The following is a 21,480-nucleotide window of genomic DNA, read 5'->3' as shown; positions in this document are numbered from 1 at the left end:
TGTATTGGTCTTTATCTTTCTGGCTTACTTCACTCTGTATAATGGGCTCCAGTTTCATCCATCTCATTAGAACTGATTCAAATGAATTCTTTTTAATGGCTGAGTAATATTCCATAGTGTATATGTACCACAGCTTCCTTATCCCTTCATCTGCTGATGGGCATCTAGGTTGCTTCCATGTCCTGGCTATTATAAACAGTTCAGCAATGGATTTGAATAGATAGCTCTCCAAAGAAGATACACAAATGGCCAATGTGCACAGGAAAAGATGCTCAACATCATTAGTCATTGCTGCTGCTGCTGCTGCTAAGTCGCTTCAGTCGTGTCCGACTCTGTGCGACCCCATAGACGGCAGCCCACCAGGCTCCCCCGACCCTGGGATTCTCCAGGCAAGAACACTGGAGTGGGTTGCCATTTCCTTCTCCAATGCATGAAAGTGAAAAGTGAAAGTGAAGTTGCTCAGTCATGTCTGACTCTTAGCGACCCCATGGACTGCAGCCTACCAGGCTCCTCCCTCCATGGGATTTTCCAGGCAAGAGTACTGGAGTGGGGTGCCATTGCCTTCTCCCATTAGTCATTAGGGAAATGCAAAACAAAACTACAAGTAGGTAGCCCTTCCTAACACTAGGGTGGCTATAATAGAAAGACAAACAGTAGCAAGTGTTGGTGAGGATGCGGAGAAACTGGAACCTTTCAACAGGGCTGCTGGGAATGTAAACTTGTACCATCACCTTGGAAAACACCTCAAGAGGTTAAATATTGAGTTAACAAACCACCAGCAACTTTACACCTGAGTGCATATCCAAGAGAAGTGGTAACATGTTCACACATAACTGGTCATAAATGTTCACAGAAGCATTATTCACCGTGGGCTTCCCTGATGGCTCAGTGGGTAAAGAATCCACCTGCAATGCAAGAGACACAGGAGACATGGGTTCAGTCCCTGGGTTGGGAAGATCTTCTTGGAGAAGGAAATGGCAACCCACTCCAGTATTCTTGCCTGGGAAATTCCACAGACAGAGGAGCCTGGTGGGCTACAATCAATGGGGTCATAGAGTTGGACACAACTGAGCAACTTAAGCATGCAAGTCTGTCAACTGATGAATACATAAATAAATAAAAATGGTATATCCATGCAATGGAATACAGGCATATCTTGTGGATTCGGTTCCAGATCACCATAATAGAGCAAGTATCAAAATAATGAGAATCACACAAATTTCTTGGTTTCCCAGTACATATAAGTTATATTTATACTATACTGTAGTCTAGTAAGTGTGAAACAGCATTATGTCTAAAGAAATGTACATATCTTAACTTAAAAATCAGTTCAGTTCAGTCAGTCAGTTGTGTCCAACTCTTTGTGACCCCATGGACTGCAGCACACCAGGCTTCCCTGTCCATCAACAACTCCCAGAGCTTGCTCACTCATGTCCATCGAGTTGGTGATGCCATCCAACCATCTCATCCTCTGTCGTCCCCTTCTCCTCCCGCCTTCAATCTTTCCCAGCATCAGAGTCTTTTCCAATGAGTCAGTTCTTCGAATCAGGTAGTCAGAGTATTGGAGTTTCAGCTTCAGCATCAGTCCTTCCAATGAATATTCAGGACTGATTTTCTTTAGGATTGACGGGCTTGATCTCCTTGTAATCCAAGGGACTCTCAAGAGTCTTCTACAACACCACAGTTGAAAAGCATTAATTCTTCAGCTGCTCAGCTTTCTTTATAGTCCAGCTCTCACTATATGGTCCAACTCCATACATGACTACTGGGAGAACCATAGCTTTGACTAGACAGACCTCTGTTGGTAAAGTAATGTCTCTGCTTTTTAATATGCTGTCTAGGCTGGTCATAGCTTTTGTTCCAAGGAGCAAGTGTCTTTTAATTTCATGGCTGAAGTTACCATCTGCAGGGATTTTGGAGCCCCCAAAAATAGTCTGACACTGTTTCCATTGTTTCCCCATCTATTTGCCATGAAGTGATGGGACCGCATGCCTTGATCTTAGTTTTCTGAATGTTGAGTTTTAAACCAATTTTTTCACCCTCCTCTTTCACTTTCATCAAGAGGCTCTTTAGTTCTTCTTCATTTTCTGCCATAAGGGTGGTGTCATCTGTGTATCTGAGGTTACTGATATTTCTCCAAGCAGTCTTGATTCCAGTTTGTGCTTTATCCAGCCCAGCATTTCGCATGATGTAAGTAACTTACTCTGCATGTAAGTTAAATAAGCAGGGTGACAATATACAGCCTTGACATACTCCTTTCCTGATTCGGAACCAGTCGATTTTTCCATGTCCAGTTCTAACTGTTGCCTCCTGACCTGCATAAAGATTTCTCAGGAGGCAGGTCAGGTGGTCTGGTATTCCCATCTCTTGAAGAATTTTCCACAGTTTGTTGTGATCCACACAATCCAAGGCTTTGGCACAGTCAATAAAACAAAAGTAGATGTTTTTCTGGAACCCTCTTGCTTTTTCCATGATCCAGGGGATGTTGGCAATTTGATTATTTACTGCTAAACAATGTTAAACCATCATCTGTCAGATGGTTTGCACAGGGTTGTCACAAATGTTCAATTTGTAAAAAGTGTAGTATCTGCAAAGTGCAATAAAACAAAGCATGCCTGTATTATTCAGCATTAAAGAGATGCAGGACTTCTATGGTTGATTAAGAATCCACCTGCCAATGCAGGGGGACACAGGTTGGTCCCCTGGTCCGGGAAGATTCCACATGCCATAGGACAACTAAGCCCGTGCTGGTACCAAACTACTGAACCTGAGAGTCTAGAGCTGGTGTTCCGCAACAAGAGAAGCCACCCCAGTGAGAGACCTGTGCACCGCAGTGAAGAGCAGCCCTGCTCACTGCAACAGAGGAAGCCTGTGAGCAACAACAAAGATCCATGCAGCCCAAACTAAACAAATGCAGTACTAATACATGCTATGTTTAGGGTTTTTAAAGTGCAATTACAGTATAAAGGGTCTACCGTTTACATAAGTACCATACACTCCAGTAATCTTGTGAGTATTTATCCAAAAGAACTGAATCAGGATCTTGAAGAAGTATCTGTGCTCCCGTGTTCACTGCAGTTTAGTTCAGTCGCACAGTCGTGTCCGACTCTGCGACACCACGGACTGCAGCACACCAGGCTTCCCTGTCCATCAACAACACCTGGAGCTTGCTCAAACTCATGTCCATCGAGTCGGTGATGCCATCCAACCATCTCATCCTCTTTTGTCCCCTTCTCCTCCTGCCTTCAATCTTTCCCAGCATTAGGGTCTTTTCAAATGAGTCAGTTCTTCGCATCAGGTGGCCAAAATATTGGAGTTTCAGCTTCAGCATCAGTCTTTCCAATGAATATTCAGGACTGATTTCCTTTAGGATTGACTGGTTGGATCTCCTTGCAGTCCAAGGGACTCTCAAGAGTCTTCTACAACACCACAGTTCAAAACCATCAATTCTTTGTCACTCAGCTTTTTTTATAGTCCAACTCTCACATCCATACATGACTAGTGGAAAAACCATAGTTTTGACTAGATGGACCTTTGTTGGCAGTAATGTCTTTGCTTTTTAATATGCCATCTAGGTTCGTCATAGGTTTTCTTCCAAGGAGCAAGTGTCTTTTAATTTCATGGCTGTAGTCACCATCTGCAGTGATTTTGGAGCCCCAAAAAATAAAGTCTGTCACTGTTTCCATTGTTTCCCCATCTATTTGCGAAGTGATGGGACCAGATGCCATGATTAGTTTTCTGAATGTTGAGTTTTAAGTGAGCTTTTTCACTCTCATTGTGTTCACTGCAGCATCATTCAATTGCCCAGATGTGGATATAACTTAAATGTCTGTCAACAGATGACTGGGTAAAGAAAACGTGATATATACATAACAATGGAATACAGTATTCAGCCTTAAAAAGAAGGAAATCCTGTCATGTGCCATAACATGGATGAACCTGGAGGAGATCATACTAAGTGAAATAAGGCAGTCACAGGAAAATGAATACTGCACGATTGCACTTTTATGAGGAATCTAAAACAGTCAAGCTCACAGAGGCAGAGAGCAGAACGGGGCACAGGTGGCTGGGGGAGGGGTGAGCGGGGTGTCACTCTTTGATGAGAGGTCTGCAGTGCAGCTCTGCACAGGTAACAGCAGCACGCCGTGCACTTAAAAAGTCCGTAGACCTTCTGTTTAGTGTTCTCACCACAATTTAAAAACGGTCACCAGGAGACACACGGTGAAGTGTACACAGGAAGCAGGTGTAGACTTCTGGGATTCTCAACACGACACAAGCAGTGGAGCTGAGGGCAGGTAGGGTGTGGAAGAGACAGGATGAGCCATGGTGTGGTGGCTGGGAGGCAATGTGACGGGTACACAGGGCTTCGTTATTTTGTCTCTATTTGTGTAGATTGAGAATTTACTCTAATAAAGAGTAATAATAAAATGATCTTTTTCTCTCTTATTTTATCCCAGTGATTCCTCCCAAGGTATGCCTTTAAGAATGGGAATGACAAGATTCTTTTTGGTAAGTCCATGGTTATTTCCCAACACTGGCAACCAACTCTCTGATTTCCCAGATACCAACAATTTAACTTAATTCTGACCCTAACTCCTGAAGTCACAGTAGACCTGACAGTTTAAGGGCTCAGTCCCACAAGAGAGCTCCCTACTTTGGACACCACAAGTCCTGGGCCTCCCGTACCTCCAACAGACCAGGTATAAATCAGAGGTCGATGATTCACTAGAATAGCTCACAAAACTCAGGAACACTACTTCCTGTCACTGGTTAATCATAAAGGATACAAGTCAGACACAGGCCAAAGGAGGAGGCACACAGGACCAGGCATGGGAAGGCGTGTAGAGTCCCTTGCCTTCTCTGGGTCGGGAACCTTTCCAACGCCGCATCGTGTTCACTAACAGTAACTCCATCATTTAGGGGTTTTCACAGAGGTTTCGCTACTTGTGGTCAGTAGCTCAGTCATGTCCAACTCTTTGAGACCCCATGGACTGCAGCCCATCAGCCTCCTCTGTTCATGGGATTTTCTAGGCAAGAAGACTGGAGTGGGTTGCCATTTCTTTTTCCATTCACTGCAGGTATGATTAATTAACTCAATCTCCAATCTCAAACTCACCACTCCCTAGAGTTTTCAGGGGTAAGGCTCAAAGTTCCAAGTTTCTAATCAAGGATTGGTATTTCAGGGAAACAGCCCCCATCTGAAGCTCTCTGACTGCTCTTTTCCATAGTAGTCATTCTTTATATTCTGGAACATCCTAGAGTTTTAGGAGCTCTGTGCCAGGAAAGGGGACAAAGACCACATACACCTTGCCCTTGATGCCACGGACAGTAACTGGACTATATTTATGAATATCACTCTGACACGGTAATGCCACTTCTGGGATTCTGTCATACAGAAATTAAAACTGCATTATAAAAAAGCATATGGTTACAAGGATGTTTACTGTGACACCGTTCATAGTGGGGAAGACGGAGATGATGGGAATATTCATCAACAGAGGAAGCACAACCAGACTGGCAGGTATTTTTCAGCTTTTAAAACGAGTGCAAGATGCTAAGACCTCCCTGGTGGTCCAGTGGTTAAGACTCCATGCTTACATTGCAAAGGGCAGGGGTTCAATCCTTAGTTGGGGAAGTTCCACATGTCAAGCAGTGCAGCCAAAAAAAAAAAAGAAATCTCATGGGACTTCCCTAGCTGTCCCTGGTCAGGGAACTAAGATTCCACATGCCACATGGCATGGCCAGAAAAAAAAAAGACAGAAAATAATATAAGACACTAACAATAGCTGACACAACGGTCCTTACCCTAAGCCAGGTACTGCTGCACACACTTTAAATATATTAATACACGGAACCCTCACAAAAGCTCTACAGTTATGATGTCCATTTTACAGAGAAAGGAACGGAGGGCTGGGGAGGTTAAGGAACCTGCCTGGAGTTACACAGCTCAGAAGCTGTAGAGCTGGGATTCAAACCAGATGGCTTGATTCCAAATCACACTCTTTAATCACAACTCAACACTGCTCTCAATGTGTGTACTGAACTGGCAGGGCCATGTGTGACAAAACAGTAAAAAGCAGACAGTATGCACTGATCCACTATCTCTATTTAAAAAAAAAAAAACTCCAGCTCTGTGTGTGTGTGATTATGTCCAGAAATATATGTCAGATTAAAACCAAACTGTTAATGCTGGGTCCCTCAGGAAACAAATAACTTCTTTCACATTCACCTCTGAACAGCCTCACTTGTAATGAGAACATGCTATTTCTCCAGCTCAGTTGTATCTGACTTTTTGAGACCCCACTGTGGCCCGCCAGACTCCTCTGTCCACGGAATTCTCCAGGCAAGAATAATGGAGTGGGTGGCCATTCCCTTCTCCATGGGATCTTCCCGACCCAGGGATCAAACCCAGGTCTCCTGCATTGTAGGCAGACTCCTTACCGTCTAAGCCACCAGGGAAGCCCCAAAAAATCTAATGAAATATAAGAAGATGAGTATAAGATGGAGAAGTATGGTTAGGACAGTCTTTCTTTCTGTTACCCAATTCTATTTATTCAAGTAAAAATTTATCATCTCCCAGGATTTCCCTGGAGGTCTAGTGGTTAAGAATCCACACTTGTCTATGCAGTGGGTCAACTAAGCCAGCACACTGCAACTAGAAAAGCCCGCACACCACAACTAGTGAGCCCACGCGCTCGAGAGCCCAAATGCCAGAACAAGAGAAGCCCACTCTCCAAAGCTACAGACAGCCTGTGCACCACAACAAAGACCCAGCACGGCCAAAATTTAAAAAAATAAAATAACCATCACTGGAAACATAAGTGGTGGAGGCGCTGGCTGGGGAGGGACTAGGCTGACAGGGCATGTGGTCACAAAAAATTTGCATCCAGTGCTCTGTGATAACCTAGAGGAGTGGGATGGGGAGGGAGGTGAGTGGGAGAGGACATGGTATACCTATGGCTGATTCACGGTAATGTATGGCAGAAACCATTGCAGTACTGTAAAATAATTATCTTCCAATTACAAATAAAATCAAATTAAAAAAAATAAGAAAGCTTTGGATCCCAGTATGAAAGAAGGGACATGGGACTAACAGAGGAGGGGCTAGGCACAGGGGAGAGAAGGTTTAACTAAAAAGGTGGGAGACAAGTAAGAAAAAGGCAAATTAGATATGGCAAATTTTGTCTATGTTGCAGTTTTAGTCAAATACATTTGGGAGCAAAATCAACTGCTGACTCATTTGGGGGCAGTTGCTATGGGAATTCTGAGTCAACGGATGCATGAGTTGGTCATATTCTATAAAGCCGGTACACATGTACCCCCACACACGTGCAAACACAGATAAAGCTGCCTTCATCAAATCAAAGCCCTAAGAATTGAGAGCCTATGCAGTAAGCGATGTTCTAAATGGTTGATATGGATACTAAGTATTATGGGAGTCAGAGAAAAAAGAGTGGATTATTCCAGAAAAGCTTCACTGCAGGGGTGGAATCTACACTGGACCTTGAAAGAAACAAGAGGCCAAAATAAGTACAAAAAATAGCGCAAGCAAAAACACAGAGGTGGGAAAACACAAGGTGTACTTGGAACAAATAAATCAAACACCACCTCTTAAACAGAGAGCTTGAGAAGTGGCAGTTGAGAGAAGTCATAACTATCAGACTAGGAGATCTAATCTAGGGGGACAATACAAACTGATGTTAAAAGAACTGATTTGTTGTTTAACCTTTCTGAGCCTGTTTTCTCATCTGTAAAACAGGAATTCTGTCTCTCATGTGTTGAGGATCTCTTATGATTAAGACATTGAGCTAGACACTGGGGGCTATAGCCATGTTTCCCACTTTCAAGGAACTGACAATCTACATGTATCCTCAAGGAGTAGCTTTAGATTAAATGAGATAATGCAAACTAAAGTGTTTCCTTCCTGTCCAGAACAGAAGTAAGTGTTCAAATCTCAACATGTTCGAGATCTACAAACACACAAGTCAAATTCCAAACAATCAGTCAAGGTTATGTGCAGTAAAAGAGCTGCTAGAAGGAGAGGAAGTCATCCTGAATTTCAGAACAGGGAAGTAACACCAAACAACTAATATGTATTACATTCTTTGTGCAAATCTGTGTTTTAGGATTTTTAGGCTTGAAGCAGTTTGTAAGAGGGACTGAAGCTAGGGAGACTAGATTAACCACGGTTAAAGTACAAAGTGAAACCACAAAGTAGCAATCATTTTCTTCCTCAGCTCATGGAAGCAGAAGGCAAGCGGCAGCAGAGAACTGGGTTACAATATCTCAGGATACAATAGTGAGGTGGGCAGCTGACTGATGCTGCCACCATGAAAACACACACACATTGACATAAAACTGATCGACTCATTCTTAGAGCAAGTAACATCAGATTTTAAGTTAAATAAATCTACAAATGAGACACTCTACTTGAAGGACTAGCTACTGAACAGTCTGAGGCAGTGACTTCAGATCAACATGAAACGTTAAAAGGCAGAAAGTAAGACACCGAGAACTACACTCAAGCATCACTTACCTGCGCAAGGATGTAGATGCTGGAGGGGTTTGCTTTGATGAAAGCTTCAGAGAAGCCCAGTAAAACAGACAGGGGAGACTGCTGATCCTTTTACAGGAGAACTGGATAAAATCTGCCTGTTTTGTTTTTCATTCTTGTTTTACTTTATTCTTTTAACAAAAATATACAATGCTTCACTAATTAGCATATAATTCCCCTTTGGGACTATGCTAATCCATTCTCTTCCTAGTGCAGGTACAGAAGAAGCCAAAGGAAATGAAAGCAATGCATGTTTGAGGAAAACTCTCAAAACAGTTTGAAAATAAATGCCCCAAATACAAAACCCCAAAACTCCAAAATCCTTGAGATCTGAAGACATAAAAGTACAAATTCTGAGAGAAAAGGTTGCTTCTTCCATTGCCACCAAAGATCAAGAACACAGGAATCATTCCATAGAATCTGTTACACAAAAATCTGGGGATAAGGGAGAGATTCTATACCAAGGCAAAAAGAGTGAAAGGCAAAGCAAACCATTCTGACAGTCATAGTGAAGGGGAACAAAAAAAAGACTTAGTCCAACTGATGACGTTGGTAGAAAGGAGTCAAAGCTACCCACCAAGTTTTGAAGGCGGGAGAATAGAGTACTCTAACAAAATAATTGGGCAGACACACTTTGAAGAAAACAGCATGGCTCAGTTTTAGACAAAATGAGTCTGACTGAGTGGAAATGTCTAGAAGACATTTTATAGAATTTTCTAGAAATGCAGGACTAAAGCTCAGGGAAGTGAGTTAGGGACGAGGCTAAAAACTCAGAAATCTGTATATAGAGATAATAATAGAAGTCACTGGGTAGTTCTATTCCCAAACTACCAAAACCCATTTTCCTCAAACCAGTGCCCTAATGCACACAAAACAACTGGATCCCACACTGACACATGCCGTGGGCAAGTACCCAGCCACAGTACAAAACGCAGGGTGAGTTTCAGAGCGACCCGACCCACAGGGAGAGCACCCAGTGCATCTGCCTGGAGTCTGATGCAGAAAGGTAACCCTGCAGCTCTAAGTCTCATTACTAGAAATTAGAAAGGAGTTAGACTGTGTGGCTTAAGCACAGAGAATGATACAATTTCTCTACAAAGTAAATACAATCTGCTTTCCATCTTAAATTTAACAACACACAGGTACAGTCCATTCATAGCATCAGAATTTCCTAAGAATGATTCAATTGGGTACACAGGAATTTATTAGATATGTCTGAAATTTTCCATGATAAAAAGGGTTATTTTTAACTAAAAAAAAAATTTCCTAAGACTTCACAGGAGTGAAAACATATTTCTGTGTCTTTGAGCAGCTAAAGTGAATCTTCAAGTGACTGAAAAGGCAGGAGGGACATGGTAGTTTCTTCCACAGAGAAAGACATGATTAAGGATATCCAAAAGGGCTCCTAACTTCCAGAAAGAAGCAAGAAAAAGACATGCAGTATTCAGATACACAGTTGGACTAAAGTTAAATATAGGAGTAATGGTAGCTCAAATATAAATTGATGAAAAAGTAAAAATATAAATAAACTTACTCTTTTCAATGAGCTGGTCCTGAACTCCTGCCAAAGCACTCACTGCCTAAAAAAAAAAACTACCAGTTACCAAAAAAATTATTACAGGTCTCAGGAGAGCACTCACAGACAGAAAGGAAAGAGACAACCTACTCACAGACAGACGGGAAAGGGAAAACTCACAGGAATTTAACTGAGGGCTTCCTTAACAATGGGCCACAGAAAGATCCTCCCCCCCACCCCCACCTCACTTACAGCTGCTGAAGTAACTGAGGATTTACTGAAGAGCCGCTCTGCTTCCTTAAACTTCCGGTTCCTTCTGTCGTTTTTGCTATTGGAGTTTCTAAAACACACAAGAAACTCATTGTAAGCACCAAGCTACTCCTATGGCTCAAGCTGAGGATGCCCCAGGACAAATATAAGGAAGTCTTTTTTTTAATTATGAAGTTCATTACGGAAACACCTCCACACCACCTGGATTGACCACAATGACATTCATGCTGAATGCCTACACACAGAGCAGTGTTTTCCAATGTATGGTATGTGATCCACTGTGACACATGGGATGACTTTAGCTTTAAAGTTCAGAGTCATTTTCATGTATTCAATATGTATTTAAATATGTATTTAAAATGTATTTATTTTAATGCCTATTATTAAAAACATCTAGCACAGACTAGTGCTATGAAGTATCTCTGATTAATAACCCGAATTTAAAAATTTAAAGAAAGAACCAGGGTTCCTCAGAGAAATAACTGATACCAGGCCTGGGACAAGCAAAGTACAAGGTGACAGAAAACAACAAAGTGCTCAGATAACAGGGTCATGTCAAAGGAATGGGCTTGGGGAGGCTCCCTCTGGCCACTTTTTGGACAAATTAAGCTTTCCTGGTGGCTCAGCTGGTAAAGAATCCACCTGCAATGTGGGAGACCGGGGTTCAATCCCTGGGTCGGGAAGATCCCCTGGAGAAGGGAATGGCAACCCACTCTAGTATTCTTGCCTGGAGAATCCCATGGACAGAGGGGCCTGGCAGGCCACAGTCCACAGAGTCGCAGAGTTGAACCCAAATGAGTGACAAACAAGCATCAAAAACAATAATGATGGGTGTGTTGCGGCGTGAAAAGTCAGTGAGTTGTAAATTCATGATTTATGTACTTCTTTGTATAGATTTCAATAAATTAATTTATACTAAATAATAAAATAAACCTCTAGCATAAAAAAGTGACAGCACTAGACCCCAATACACTGGGGGTTTTTTGGGTTTTGTCTTTAAATCCATGCATCTACAAGGATTCTAAAGAGAGAGAGAAAGACAGAATGAAAGGGAAAGAAGATAAAAAGGGACGACTCTTCTTTCGGAATGCTAGTAACAAATGTAAAAGGAACAGTAAAATTAGAATCATCATTTTGCAACCTCCATTATAATAACTGATTCAGATAAGAATCAACAATGAACACTAAAACCAGTGACAAAAACTGGTGGAGTAGCATATTCACACTTCTAAAAAAGTATAACCTCTGAAATCGTCAATTATGAAAAGAAAAAAATAACTTTGACAATCGTGAAATTACAGAATCAAACTTAGCAGCACCAACAATGGGGCAATCTGTCATTATGAGCTGTCTGATAACACAAGGGTAAACAGGGACTTCCCTGGTGGTCCAGTGGTTAGAACTCCATGCTTCCACTACAGGAGCACAGGTTCAATCCCTGGTCAGGGAACTAAGATCCGGCATATGGCATGGGGCAGTCAAGAAAAGAAAAAACAACTCAGAGGTAAACAAGAGGTACACAATCAGTAATTCAACATTTTTGCCAAAAATATTTAAAGGATCCCTCATGAAGTCACAACAAGAAAAACCTAGAATTTGTACATTCTACAAGATAATGTCATAAATAAGCTCACCACTGAAAAGGTTGCTGCTGCTGCTGCTAAGTCGCTTCAGTCGTGTCCGACTCTGTGCGACCCCACAGAAGGCAGCCCACCAGGCTCCCCCGTCCCTGGGATTCTCCAGGTAAGAATACTGGAGTGGGTTGCCATTTCCTTCTCCAATGCATGAAAGTGAAAAGTGAAAGTGAAGTTGCTCAATCGTTTCCGACTCTTAGCAACCCCATGGACTGCAGCCTACCAAGCTCCTTCCTCCATAGGATTTTCCAGGCAAGAGTACTGGAGTGGGGCGCCATTGCCTTCTCCATGAAAAGGTTGGGAAGATCCTAAATTAAGAGACTAAAGACACATAACAGCCAAATGGAATGCACAAACACTACTTGGTTCAAAACAAGCTATAGCAATGCATTTTGGGGACCATTAGGGGAAGTATGAATAAAGACTGTATATTAGATAATACTATTAATGCAGTGCTAATTTTCTAGGCATAATTGTGGTTATGTTAAGAAAGATGTTCTTATTCTTAGGAGGTATCTGCTGACACAATTAGGGAAGAAGTGTCGCAAGATCTGCTTTTAATTTCTGAATGGTTTAGCAACAAGTATATATACATATAATGGAAGAAAGGAGAGATACGACTACAGGGGGTGGCATGAGGGAGATCTTTGTGGGGACAGAAGAGTTCTATATCTTTACTGCAGTGGTGGTTATAGGAAGCTACCCACTTGATACAATGACAGAACTAAACATACACATTGTACCAATGTCAATTTCCTGGTTTACCATTGTACTATATGGTTACATAAAACCCAACCACTGGGGAAAACTGAGTGAAGGGTATATGGAACCTCTCTGTATTGTTTTTTGCCAATGTATCTATAATTATTTCCAAAAAAAATTTTTTTTTAAGTATAGATATGGGGATGTATGGGCTTCCCTGGTGGCTCAGATGGTAAAGAATCTGCCTGCAATGCAGGAGACCAAGGTTCGATCTCTGGGTCAGGAAGATCCCCTGGAAAAGGTAATGACTACCCACTCCAGTATTCTTGTCTGGAGAATCCCATGGAGAGAGGAGCCTGGCAGGCTATAGTCCGTGGGGTCACAAAGAGTTGGACACCACTGAGTGACTAAGCAGGCATGCCCGCAGAGGGGTGTGTGCTTATAAATTACACAAAGAGAAAAGCAAGAAAGCAAATGTGACAAGAAGTTAACAACTGGTGATCAATGAAGGGTACCAAAAGATCATGAACTTTTCTTTCAGTTTTTCTCTAGATTCGAAAATTTTCCAAAAAATTAGAAAGTTTTTAAGAATAATATTACTAAATAAACCACAGCACAGCTGGCATATAGGTAGGGCAAATCCTGTGAGGGCGGAACTCTTGACTGATTAAAATGTACAAAATACCAAGAGGCATGCTGGTATATAAAGTATTATATGCTGTATTCCATTTAAGCCTCATACAACCCTGTGCCATTGGCCAGACTTCCCCTACTATACAGATGTAGAATTTGTCCAGGGTTACTCGGTAAGGCAGGGGCTGAACCAGAGTCCAAGCTCAAATGCAGACCTCTGTCCACCCCACCTTACTACTGCTTCCCTCCAAAGCTAATACCAAGGACATACGTAGTCCTGATCACAAATACAGTTGTTGTTGCTTAGTCACAAGTCGTGTCAGATGGTTTGAGACCCCATGGACTGCAGCACACCAGGCTCCTCTGTCCATGGGATTTTCCAGGCAAGAATACTGGAGTGGGTTGGCATTTCCTTCTCCAGGGGATCCTCCTGACCCAGGGAAGGAACCCACATCTCCTGCATTGGCAGGCGGGTTCTTTACCACTGAGCCACCAGGGAAGCCACAAACGCAAACATTACTAGGGCACAAAGCAACACTACAGGCCTCAGTCACTCACTTTTGGTTGGTCAGATACCGATCCCAGCCACGAATAATGTTGCCATACATCTGCGTGTCTTCCAGGTAGCTTCCTTCAAAGGCATAGATCTGTCTCTCCAAGTTTGCCAGTGTTTCCTGAGATGAAAGACAAGGAAGCAGTTGATGCCTTTTACATGCAAGCATTAAGTCGGACCAAACTGAAATCCTGGTATCAGGCTTGGAAATTCAAGTTCAACGACACCGAGCCAGCCGTGTGGAGAAGGATGACGTGGGCAGGGGCAGGCTGTTTCAGACAAGACGGTCTAGACCTGTCTTGCTGGGTGCCTTTAAGAATAAAATGAAACAGAGTCTGTCCCCAGAAAAATGTACACCCAGGCAAACGTCTGCATATACTCAGAGGCTTCGTGGAAACCCAGCTTTCAAGAAACTCCGCGGAGGAAGAAGGTGAGCAGTCTCCACACCCACGCATAAACGATACCGCTACCGGAGAGCGAAGGATGAGCAGCCTTCCAGCGCCAACTCGCTCCCCTCCCTGCAAGCTCCGAAAGGCCACCTGCACTGGGCTGCCGGTTGCTATGGAAACCTGGAAGGGCAGCTTCAGGTAAGATGCGCCTCCCGGTGCTCCAGCCAAAAACGCAAGGGGAGGGAGGGCTTAGCCACCAGGAACAAGGGGCCCCGGGCGCGTGTCACAATTTCTAATTCCCTAGACTGAGTCCGCTCCCCCTCATCTGTCATCTTCTAAGATGTACCCAAACACATCCCACGCCTGCCCATCAAAAGCCCCATCCAACGGATCTACTCCTATTCCCCGCAAAGACATTAACTCCCCTCCATCCTCCAAAGGTCAGAATGGATGTGCGGGTCTCCCCTCCCACATCCGTCTCCTACCCCACCTCCCCAGAGCCCATCGCCGAGTCCGAGCCGATCTCCACCCTGCCGGCACGCCTGCCGCCCAATCGCTCCAAGAGCCCAGAGCCGCCCGCCCTCATCCAGCCCGCGGAGCTCGCGGACCCTTGTCGCTGCAGGGCTCCCACAAGGCAGCCCCCACCCGCGGGCGCCATCCTCCCTCCACGCCTCCGCCGGCCTAGCCTCCCTCCCCCTCCCCCGCTTCGCGCCCCGCCCCCGGCTCCCGGCTCCGGATCCGCCCGGCCGGGAAGCTGAGGCGCCGGCGGGCCGCGCAATGCGCAGCCGTCCTCAGGCCGGCGGACTCCCAGCCGCCGCGCTGCGCCCGGGGAGTAACGAACGGCCCGGAGCGGCTGGGCCCGGGCCTGGAGACGAGGGCAAGCGCGGGGGCCCCCACCCGGGCACCCCCGGTGCCGGCCCTCACCGCCAGCTCCTGCTTCCGCTTCACGAGCTCCGCCAGCTCCCGCCGGGTGTCGGGGATCTGCGGCGGCGCCGCCTTGTTGTGCATCGCCATGTTGGGCTGAGGCGGGCAGCGGCGGCGGCGGCGGCGCCAGTCTGGGGGCGGTCCCTTCGCGCCACCGCCCGCCAGGGGGCGCCCGCCGCCACACTGCGCCTGCGCGCGCGGTTTCCGGAGGTGCGCTGGGCGCCCCCCAGAGCTCCCGCCTGCGGGCTCAGCGCGCCCCTGCCAGCAGGACCCCGGGGGTGGCCTCTGCCCTAGGTCCCGGCCGCGTTTCTGCACTGCAGATTCACCGTGTCCAAAATAAGACTTCTTGGAAGTCTCGTCAGTGAATGACTTGTTAGTGTCCGCGGAATTACTTGAGTCAGAAACCTGTGTACCAGCCTCACCCTTCTTCACCCCCTTAATCCGATCCAAAACCAAGTCCTGTGGACTTGACTCCAACAAAGCTCGCCAATCTGTTTTTTCTTTTGCCTGCCACCTCCCTCATTCATCCAGGCTCTCATTTTTGGAGACATTATTCCAACAGCCTCCTGTTTCTATCCTTAGCTCCATTTAATCCATTATCCAAAGTGGTGCCAGGATGACTTGTTTTTATAAAACAAATGTGTCACTTTCTGGGTAAAAACCTTTCAGTGGCTCCCTATTGCCCCTTAGAGAGACAAGTATGTGTGGTGGTTAAGGGCGCAAACGAGCCAGAACAGACACCTCGCTGGTGGCAGAAATGGAGGAGGAGGAACAAAGCTGAGGTCTGGAAGATGATTATTCTGTGTGTTTTCAGACACAGAAAACAAATTTACGATTACCAAAGGGGGAAGGGGGCAAGGAATAAATTAGCAGTCTAGGACTGATATATAGGCACTACTATATATAATATAGATAACCAACAAGGACTACTCTATAGCACAGGAAACTATACTCATTATATTGTAATAACTTATAAAGGAAAAGAATCTGAAAAAGATTCTATATATGTGAATCGCTTTTCTATACACTTGAAAGTAATACAACATTGCAGTGCTCGCTTCGGCAGCACATATACTGAAAGTAATACAACATTGTGAATCAACTATACTTCAATAAAAAAATTAAAATTTTAAAAATCCTACCTCTACCACTGATGAGGCTGTGCCATCTAGAGCAGGTAGCTAAATTTCACTTGTCTCAATTTCCTCATCTGTATAATGGAGGTAATAATAGTGCATACCTAATACAATTGCTGTAAGTCTAATGTTGTTACGGAAAGCTTGGCCTCTCCGTACACTTGTGCCAAATCAAATCTTGGAGACAGAGTTTTGAGTGAAGTAGAAAAGGATAGCTCTATCACTTTGCCAGGCAAAGGGGAGACAAACTGGTCTTCTGTCTCAAAAAAGCTGTGTTCCACCCTGGGAGGATGTGATGAAGGGTTTTATAACAATAATTCAAAACTACTCTCTAACTGTGGTGCTAAGGCTTCTCCTTGTGGTGGCCGCTCTTGTTGAGGAGCACAGGCTCTATCTAGAGAGTTCAAGTTTCAGCAGTTACAGCACATGGGCTCAGCAGCTGTGGCTCCTGGGCTCGAGCACACAGGCTCAGCAATTGAGGCACACGGACTTAGTTGTCCTGCAGCATGTGAAATCTTCGTGGACCAGGAATCGAACCCGTATCTCCTGCATGATGAGCAGTTTGAGTGTAGGTTGGTAAAGAATTTCCAGACACACAATTCCAGCAGGGAGTGAGTATATTAAGAACAAGGAGCAGAGATAAAGTGGGTGCTGAGAGCGCAGTGGGCCAACCTCCTGACAGACCAGGGAGAGTTGACAGTTTTTGTGGGTTAGTAGCCAACTTTTATAGCCTCAAAACAAAGAAAATTCCTGCTGGAAGGTTGGTGTTAGGTGACTGGTTGGGGTGCTATAGGGTGTTTGCTGAAGTGGACATCTTTGCCTAATTGGGAGTCAGGAAGTCAGGGGGGCTTTTGGAAACAAAAGGGGCTTAGTTACAAAGGGGCTCAGTCAGCTTCAGAGGTGACCCTGGTTCTGGGCTCCACTTCTGTGGCCTGGGGGGCAGGACTCAACACTGCGTTGGCAGGCTGCTATTTTATCACTGAGCCCCCAGGGAAGCCTCTATTTATTATTTTTGGTTGTACTGGATCTTTTGTTGCTGCAGAGGGTTTTCTCTAGTTGCAGTGAGCAGGAACGACTCTCACTTGGAGTACACAGGCTCCTCATTGCGGTGGCTTCTCTGCTGCCGAGCGCGGGCTTCCCAGTTCGGGCTCACAGGCTCAGGGCACGGGCTCAGTAGCTGTGGCACACGGCCTCAGTTGCTCTGCAGCGATGTTCAAATCCTCCACTGGGACTTTTTAAAATAGACAATCATTTCATCTGCAAATAGGGAAGTTTTTTCCCCCCTTTTCAATCTATGTGCTTTCTATTTCCTTTTCTTGTCTTACTGTGCTGGATAGATTTCCAGTACTCTGTTGAATAAGAATGGCCAGAGCAGATATCCTTGACTTATTCCTTAAGAGGAAGGTATTCAGTCTTATCAAGTAGAGGAAGTTCCCCTGTATTTCTGGTTTACTGATAGTTTTTTTTTTTATCATAAATGGGTGTTGAGGTACTTTTCTGGTGGTCCAGTGGCTAAGAATCCACCTACCAATGCAGGGAACACAGGTTTGATCTCTAGTCTGAGATGATTCCACTTGCCAAGGGGTAACTAAGCCCATACCCCGCAACTACTGAGCCTGCGTACTCTAGAATCCATGCCACACACAAGAAACCCTTGATCCACAACAAAACAGCCCATGCGCAGCAATGAAAACCCAGGGCAGCCAAAGAATGGGTGTTGAATTTTGTTATTCAAAACTAATTGACATGATCATATGATTTTTATTTATCTTTAGCTTCTTGATACAGTGGATTACTACATCAGTATATTTTCAAATGTTAAATCAATTCATTTTCACATGTTGAACCAGCCTTACATATCTGGAATAAACCCCTTGGCCATCTTGCATAATTCTTGTTACATATTGCTAGATTTAGTTTGCTAATATTTTACTGAAGATTTTAGTAGCTAAGTTCATGGGATATTGATCTGTAGTTTTTTATTTTGTACTGTCCAGTCTGGTTTTCGTATCAAAATAATAATGGCATTATAAAGTGAAAATAATAATGGCATTATAAAGTGAGCTGAGAGGTATTCCCTACTTTTCTAATTTCTGGAGATTGTATAGAATGGTGCTAATTCCTCTTGTAATGACTGGTAGATTACTTCAATGAAACTATCACCAACTGGACCTGGATTTTTTTTTTAAGTTTTTAAATTACAAATTCAATTTTTAAAATAGTTACAGGATTATTCAGATGATCTATTTAATTTCAGGTGAATTTTGGTAATTTTATGGGTTTTGAGGAATTGATCCATTTTCTCTAAGTTGTTAAATTTATGTGCATGGATAATTTCTTTTGACCTATCCTCCAGTTCACTAATTCTCCCTGAAGCTTCTGTTAAAGGAGTTCATTGATGGATTTAGTTATTATATTTTTCTTTTCTAAAAAGGTTCTAGTTGGTCTTTTGAATAACTCTCATTTCACTCATTGCCATTCTTGTTCCCGATGGGTATTTTTAAGCTTGTCATATATTTCTTGAAAATAGCAACCATGAACATTTTATATATAGTACCTTGAATTCAAGTATTTGAAGCCTTTGACAATCAGTTTATTTTATCCATTATTTCTGTTGGCAATAATCTTTACTTGTATACTTTAAAAAATAATTGGTTCTTTGCAGAATAAGATGTGGAAATAACTGGGAGATAATATAGCTCTTCCTCCAAAGACTAATTTCATTTATTTATTTATATCCAACATCTGGAGGCACGAATAGTATAGGGTCATTTTATTTTCTTCTTTTTTTCCTTTGTATTTAGTACAGGGTCATCTTAAGCCAAGTTCAAGACTTGAGGTTTTCTGAGCTCCCAGCCTGCAAATCCCTGGGAGGATTCAATTTCTGACCTGCTCTTTTATTCTGAAAGATATAGCCCTTTGGTGTGCCAGATTTTTGTTGGAAAGATGTTCTATTAGACTCATGGTATGTGTGCTCTGGGTTTTGATGTTTGTCCCATTCCATCCAGGGTAAGGTCTGATATGCTGGAATCGAGTACGGTTTGCCTTTATATTGAAAGTGGTTTCCAGGCATCCGTGCGCCATTGCTCTTTGGATTAGGATCTTCACTTTGGGCTTGGTAACTCTACTTGTCAGTTCCTGGATGCCTTAAGAAAATTTTTTTAAGTTTTATTATTTTTTTAAGTTTATTTTTGGCTGCGCACAGGATTTCTCTAGTTGTGGTGAGTAGGGCATACTCTCTACTTGCAGTGCCTGGGCTTCTAATTGTGGGGGCTTCTCTTGTTGCAGAGCACAGGCTCTGGAGCACTGACTTACTAGTTATGTCCTCAGGCTTATTTGCCCCTTGGTACATTGGATCTTCCCAGACCAGGGATTGAACCTATGTCCCCTGCATTGGCTGACGGATTCCTAACTGCTAGACTACAAGGGAAGCCCAAGAGATTTTTTTAAATTTATTTCTTATTCAGAAATTTTAGCTGTTTTCATCAGGATTCATAAAAATAACTTAGGCAGTCATTAATAGAAACCAGAAGTCTCAATCACCTTCTTTCCCCTACTGAACTTCAAGTGCTTTCAAAGCCTCACTGAATACCTTAGGCATTTCTGAGTGCTAGTCTCTGTCTAGAAATTGTTGGTGTTGTACAGTCATTTCCGATGTACTTTGCATCCCCATGGACTGCAGCATGCCAGGCTTCCCCGTCTTTCACTATCTCCCAGAGTTAGTGAATATGAATGGACATGAATTCAAACTCATGTCCATTGAGTCAATGATGCCATCCAACCATCTCATCCTCTGTTGCCCCCTTCACCTCCTGCTTTCAGTCTTTCCCATCAGGTTCTTTTCCAATGAGTCAGCTCTTCACATCAAGTCTAGAAATTATTTTACTGTTTTGGCGTCTGCAAAATATAATGATAATAGAAGCCCTACTCATAAGGTTATGTGGATGAATGAGTTAATGTATGTACTTGTTGTGCACATGTTAAATGCTCCATCTAGTCAAAGCTATGGTTTTCCAGTAGTCATGTATAGATGTGAATGCTGGACTACAAAGAAGGCTGAGCACCGAAGAACTGATGCTTTCAAACTGTGGTGTTGGAGAAGACTCTTGAGAGTCCCTTGGACAGCAAGGAGATCGGACCAGTCAATCCGAAAGGAAATCAACCCTGAATATTCATTGGAAGGACTGAGGCGGAAGCTGAAGCTTCAATACTTTGGCCACCTGATGCAAAGAGCCAGCTCATTGGAAAAGACCCTGGTGCTGGGAAAGATTGAAGGCAGGAGAAGGCAGCAACAGAGGATAAGGTGGTTGGATGGCATCATTGGTTCAATGGACATGAGTCTGAACAAACTCCAGGAGATTGTAAGGGACAGGGAAGCTTGGCATGCTGCAGTCCATGGGATAGCAAAGAGTTGGACACGACTGAGAGACTGAACAGCAACAACACACACACAAATACACACACACACACACACACACACACGTATATATATAATCTTTTTCAGGTTATTTTCCCTTATAGGTTATTACAAAATATTGAGTATAGTTCCCTGTGCTATACAGTAGGCCCCTGCTGGTTACCTATTTCATGTGTGTGTGTGTACAACTGAATCACTGTGTTGTACACCTGAAACTAACATTGTAAATCAAATACACTTCAACCAAATAAAAACTAAAAACAAATACCATCTCTTTTACAAGCTGCATGGCACCTCCAAAGTACTGCTCTAACTCAGCTGTATGCCAGTTGCTAGCATAGGAATTTTATGCAATCATTGATTGGATTAATTCACTTTTTTTTTCTTTTTCTTTTTTTTTAAAGTAGGATACATATTTACCGATCCCACATCAAACCGTTACTTCTAGTTCACACCATGTATTCCATTTGGAACATGAATTATGCCCAAACAATAAAAGTGATCAGCAATGAGTATTCTCTTCATTTCAGGTCAGTTGGATTAATTCACTTTAACTTCAATGTAAACGTGTGAAAGTGTTAGTCGCTCAGTAGTGTCTAACTCTCTGTGACCCCATGGACTGTAGCCCACCAGGTTCCTCTATGCATGGAATTCTCCAGGTAAGAATACTGTGGTGGGTAGCCATTGCCTCCTCCATGGGATCTTCCCAGTCCAGGAATCGAACCCACATGTCCTGCACTGCAGATGGTTCT

General features: G+C 43.6%; 1 protein-coding gene, 1 long non-coding RNA gene and 1 other non-coding gene across 5 annotated transcripts in view; 1 reads left to right on the top strand and 2 right to left on the bottom strand.

Moving 5' to 3' along the window:
• The window catches only part of MEAF6 (MYST/Esa1 associated factor 6), a 24,565-nt gene extending 9,247 nt beyond the window's left edge, over positions 1 to 15,318 (bottom strand). For 2 of the 3 annotated variants that reach the window (XM_020880291.2, XM_020880292.2), the window contains exons 1-4: positions 15,176 to 15,318; positions 13,868 to 13,983; positions 10,323 to 10,410; positions 10,089 to 10,134 (exon numbers count right to left, since the gene is read on the bottom strand). In XM_020880291.2, the coding sequence (XP_020735950.1) occupies positions 10,089 to 10,134; positions 10,323 to 10,410; positions 13,868 to 13,983; positions 15,176 to 15,265 (340 nt within the window). In that variant the 5' untranslated portion in view covers positions 15,266 to 15,318. Of the gene's footprint in view, positions 1 to 10,088; positions 10,135 to 10,322; positions 10,411 to 13,867; positions 13,984 to 14,741; positions 14,912 to 15,175 lie in introns of those variants that run through there. The other variant, XM_020880293.2, reaches the window with a different exon arrangement.
• Positions 14,298 to 21,480, top strand: part of LOC139035280 (uncharacterized) — a 16,006-nt gene continuing 8,823 nt past the window's right edge. The window contains exon 1 of the long non-coding RNA XR_011487947.1: positions 14,298 to 14,449. This is a non-coding gene — a long non-coding RNA (uncharacterized lncRNA). The remainder of the gene's footprint in view (positions 14,450 to 21,480) is intronic.
• LOC139035381 (small nucleolar RNA SNORD2) lies at positions 21,225 to 21,279 on the bottom strand. Its single transcript, XR_011488043.1, has one exon. It is a non-coding gene; the product is annotated as a small nucleolar RNA SNORD2 (small nucleolar RNA).

The sequence above is a fragment of the Odocoileus virginianus genome, chromosome 5 (genome assembly GCF_023699985.2).
Source record: "Odocoileus virginianus isolate 20LAN1187 ecotype Illinois chromosome 5, Ovbor_1.2, whole genome shotgun sequence".
Lineage (NCBI taxonomy): Eukaryota > Metazoa > Chordata > Mammalia > Artiodactyla > Cervidae > Odocoileus > Odocoileus virginianus.
Note: the sequence above shows the minus strand (reverse complement) of the source record. Positions and strands in the feature narration are given on the sequence as shown.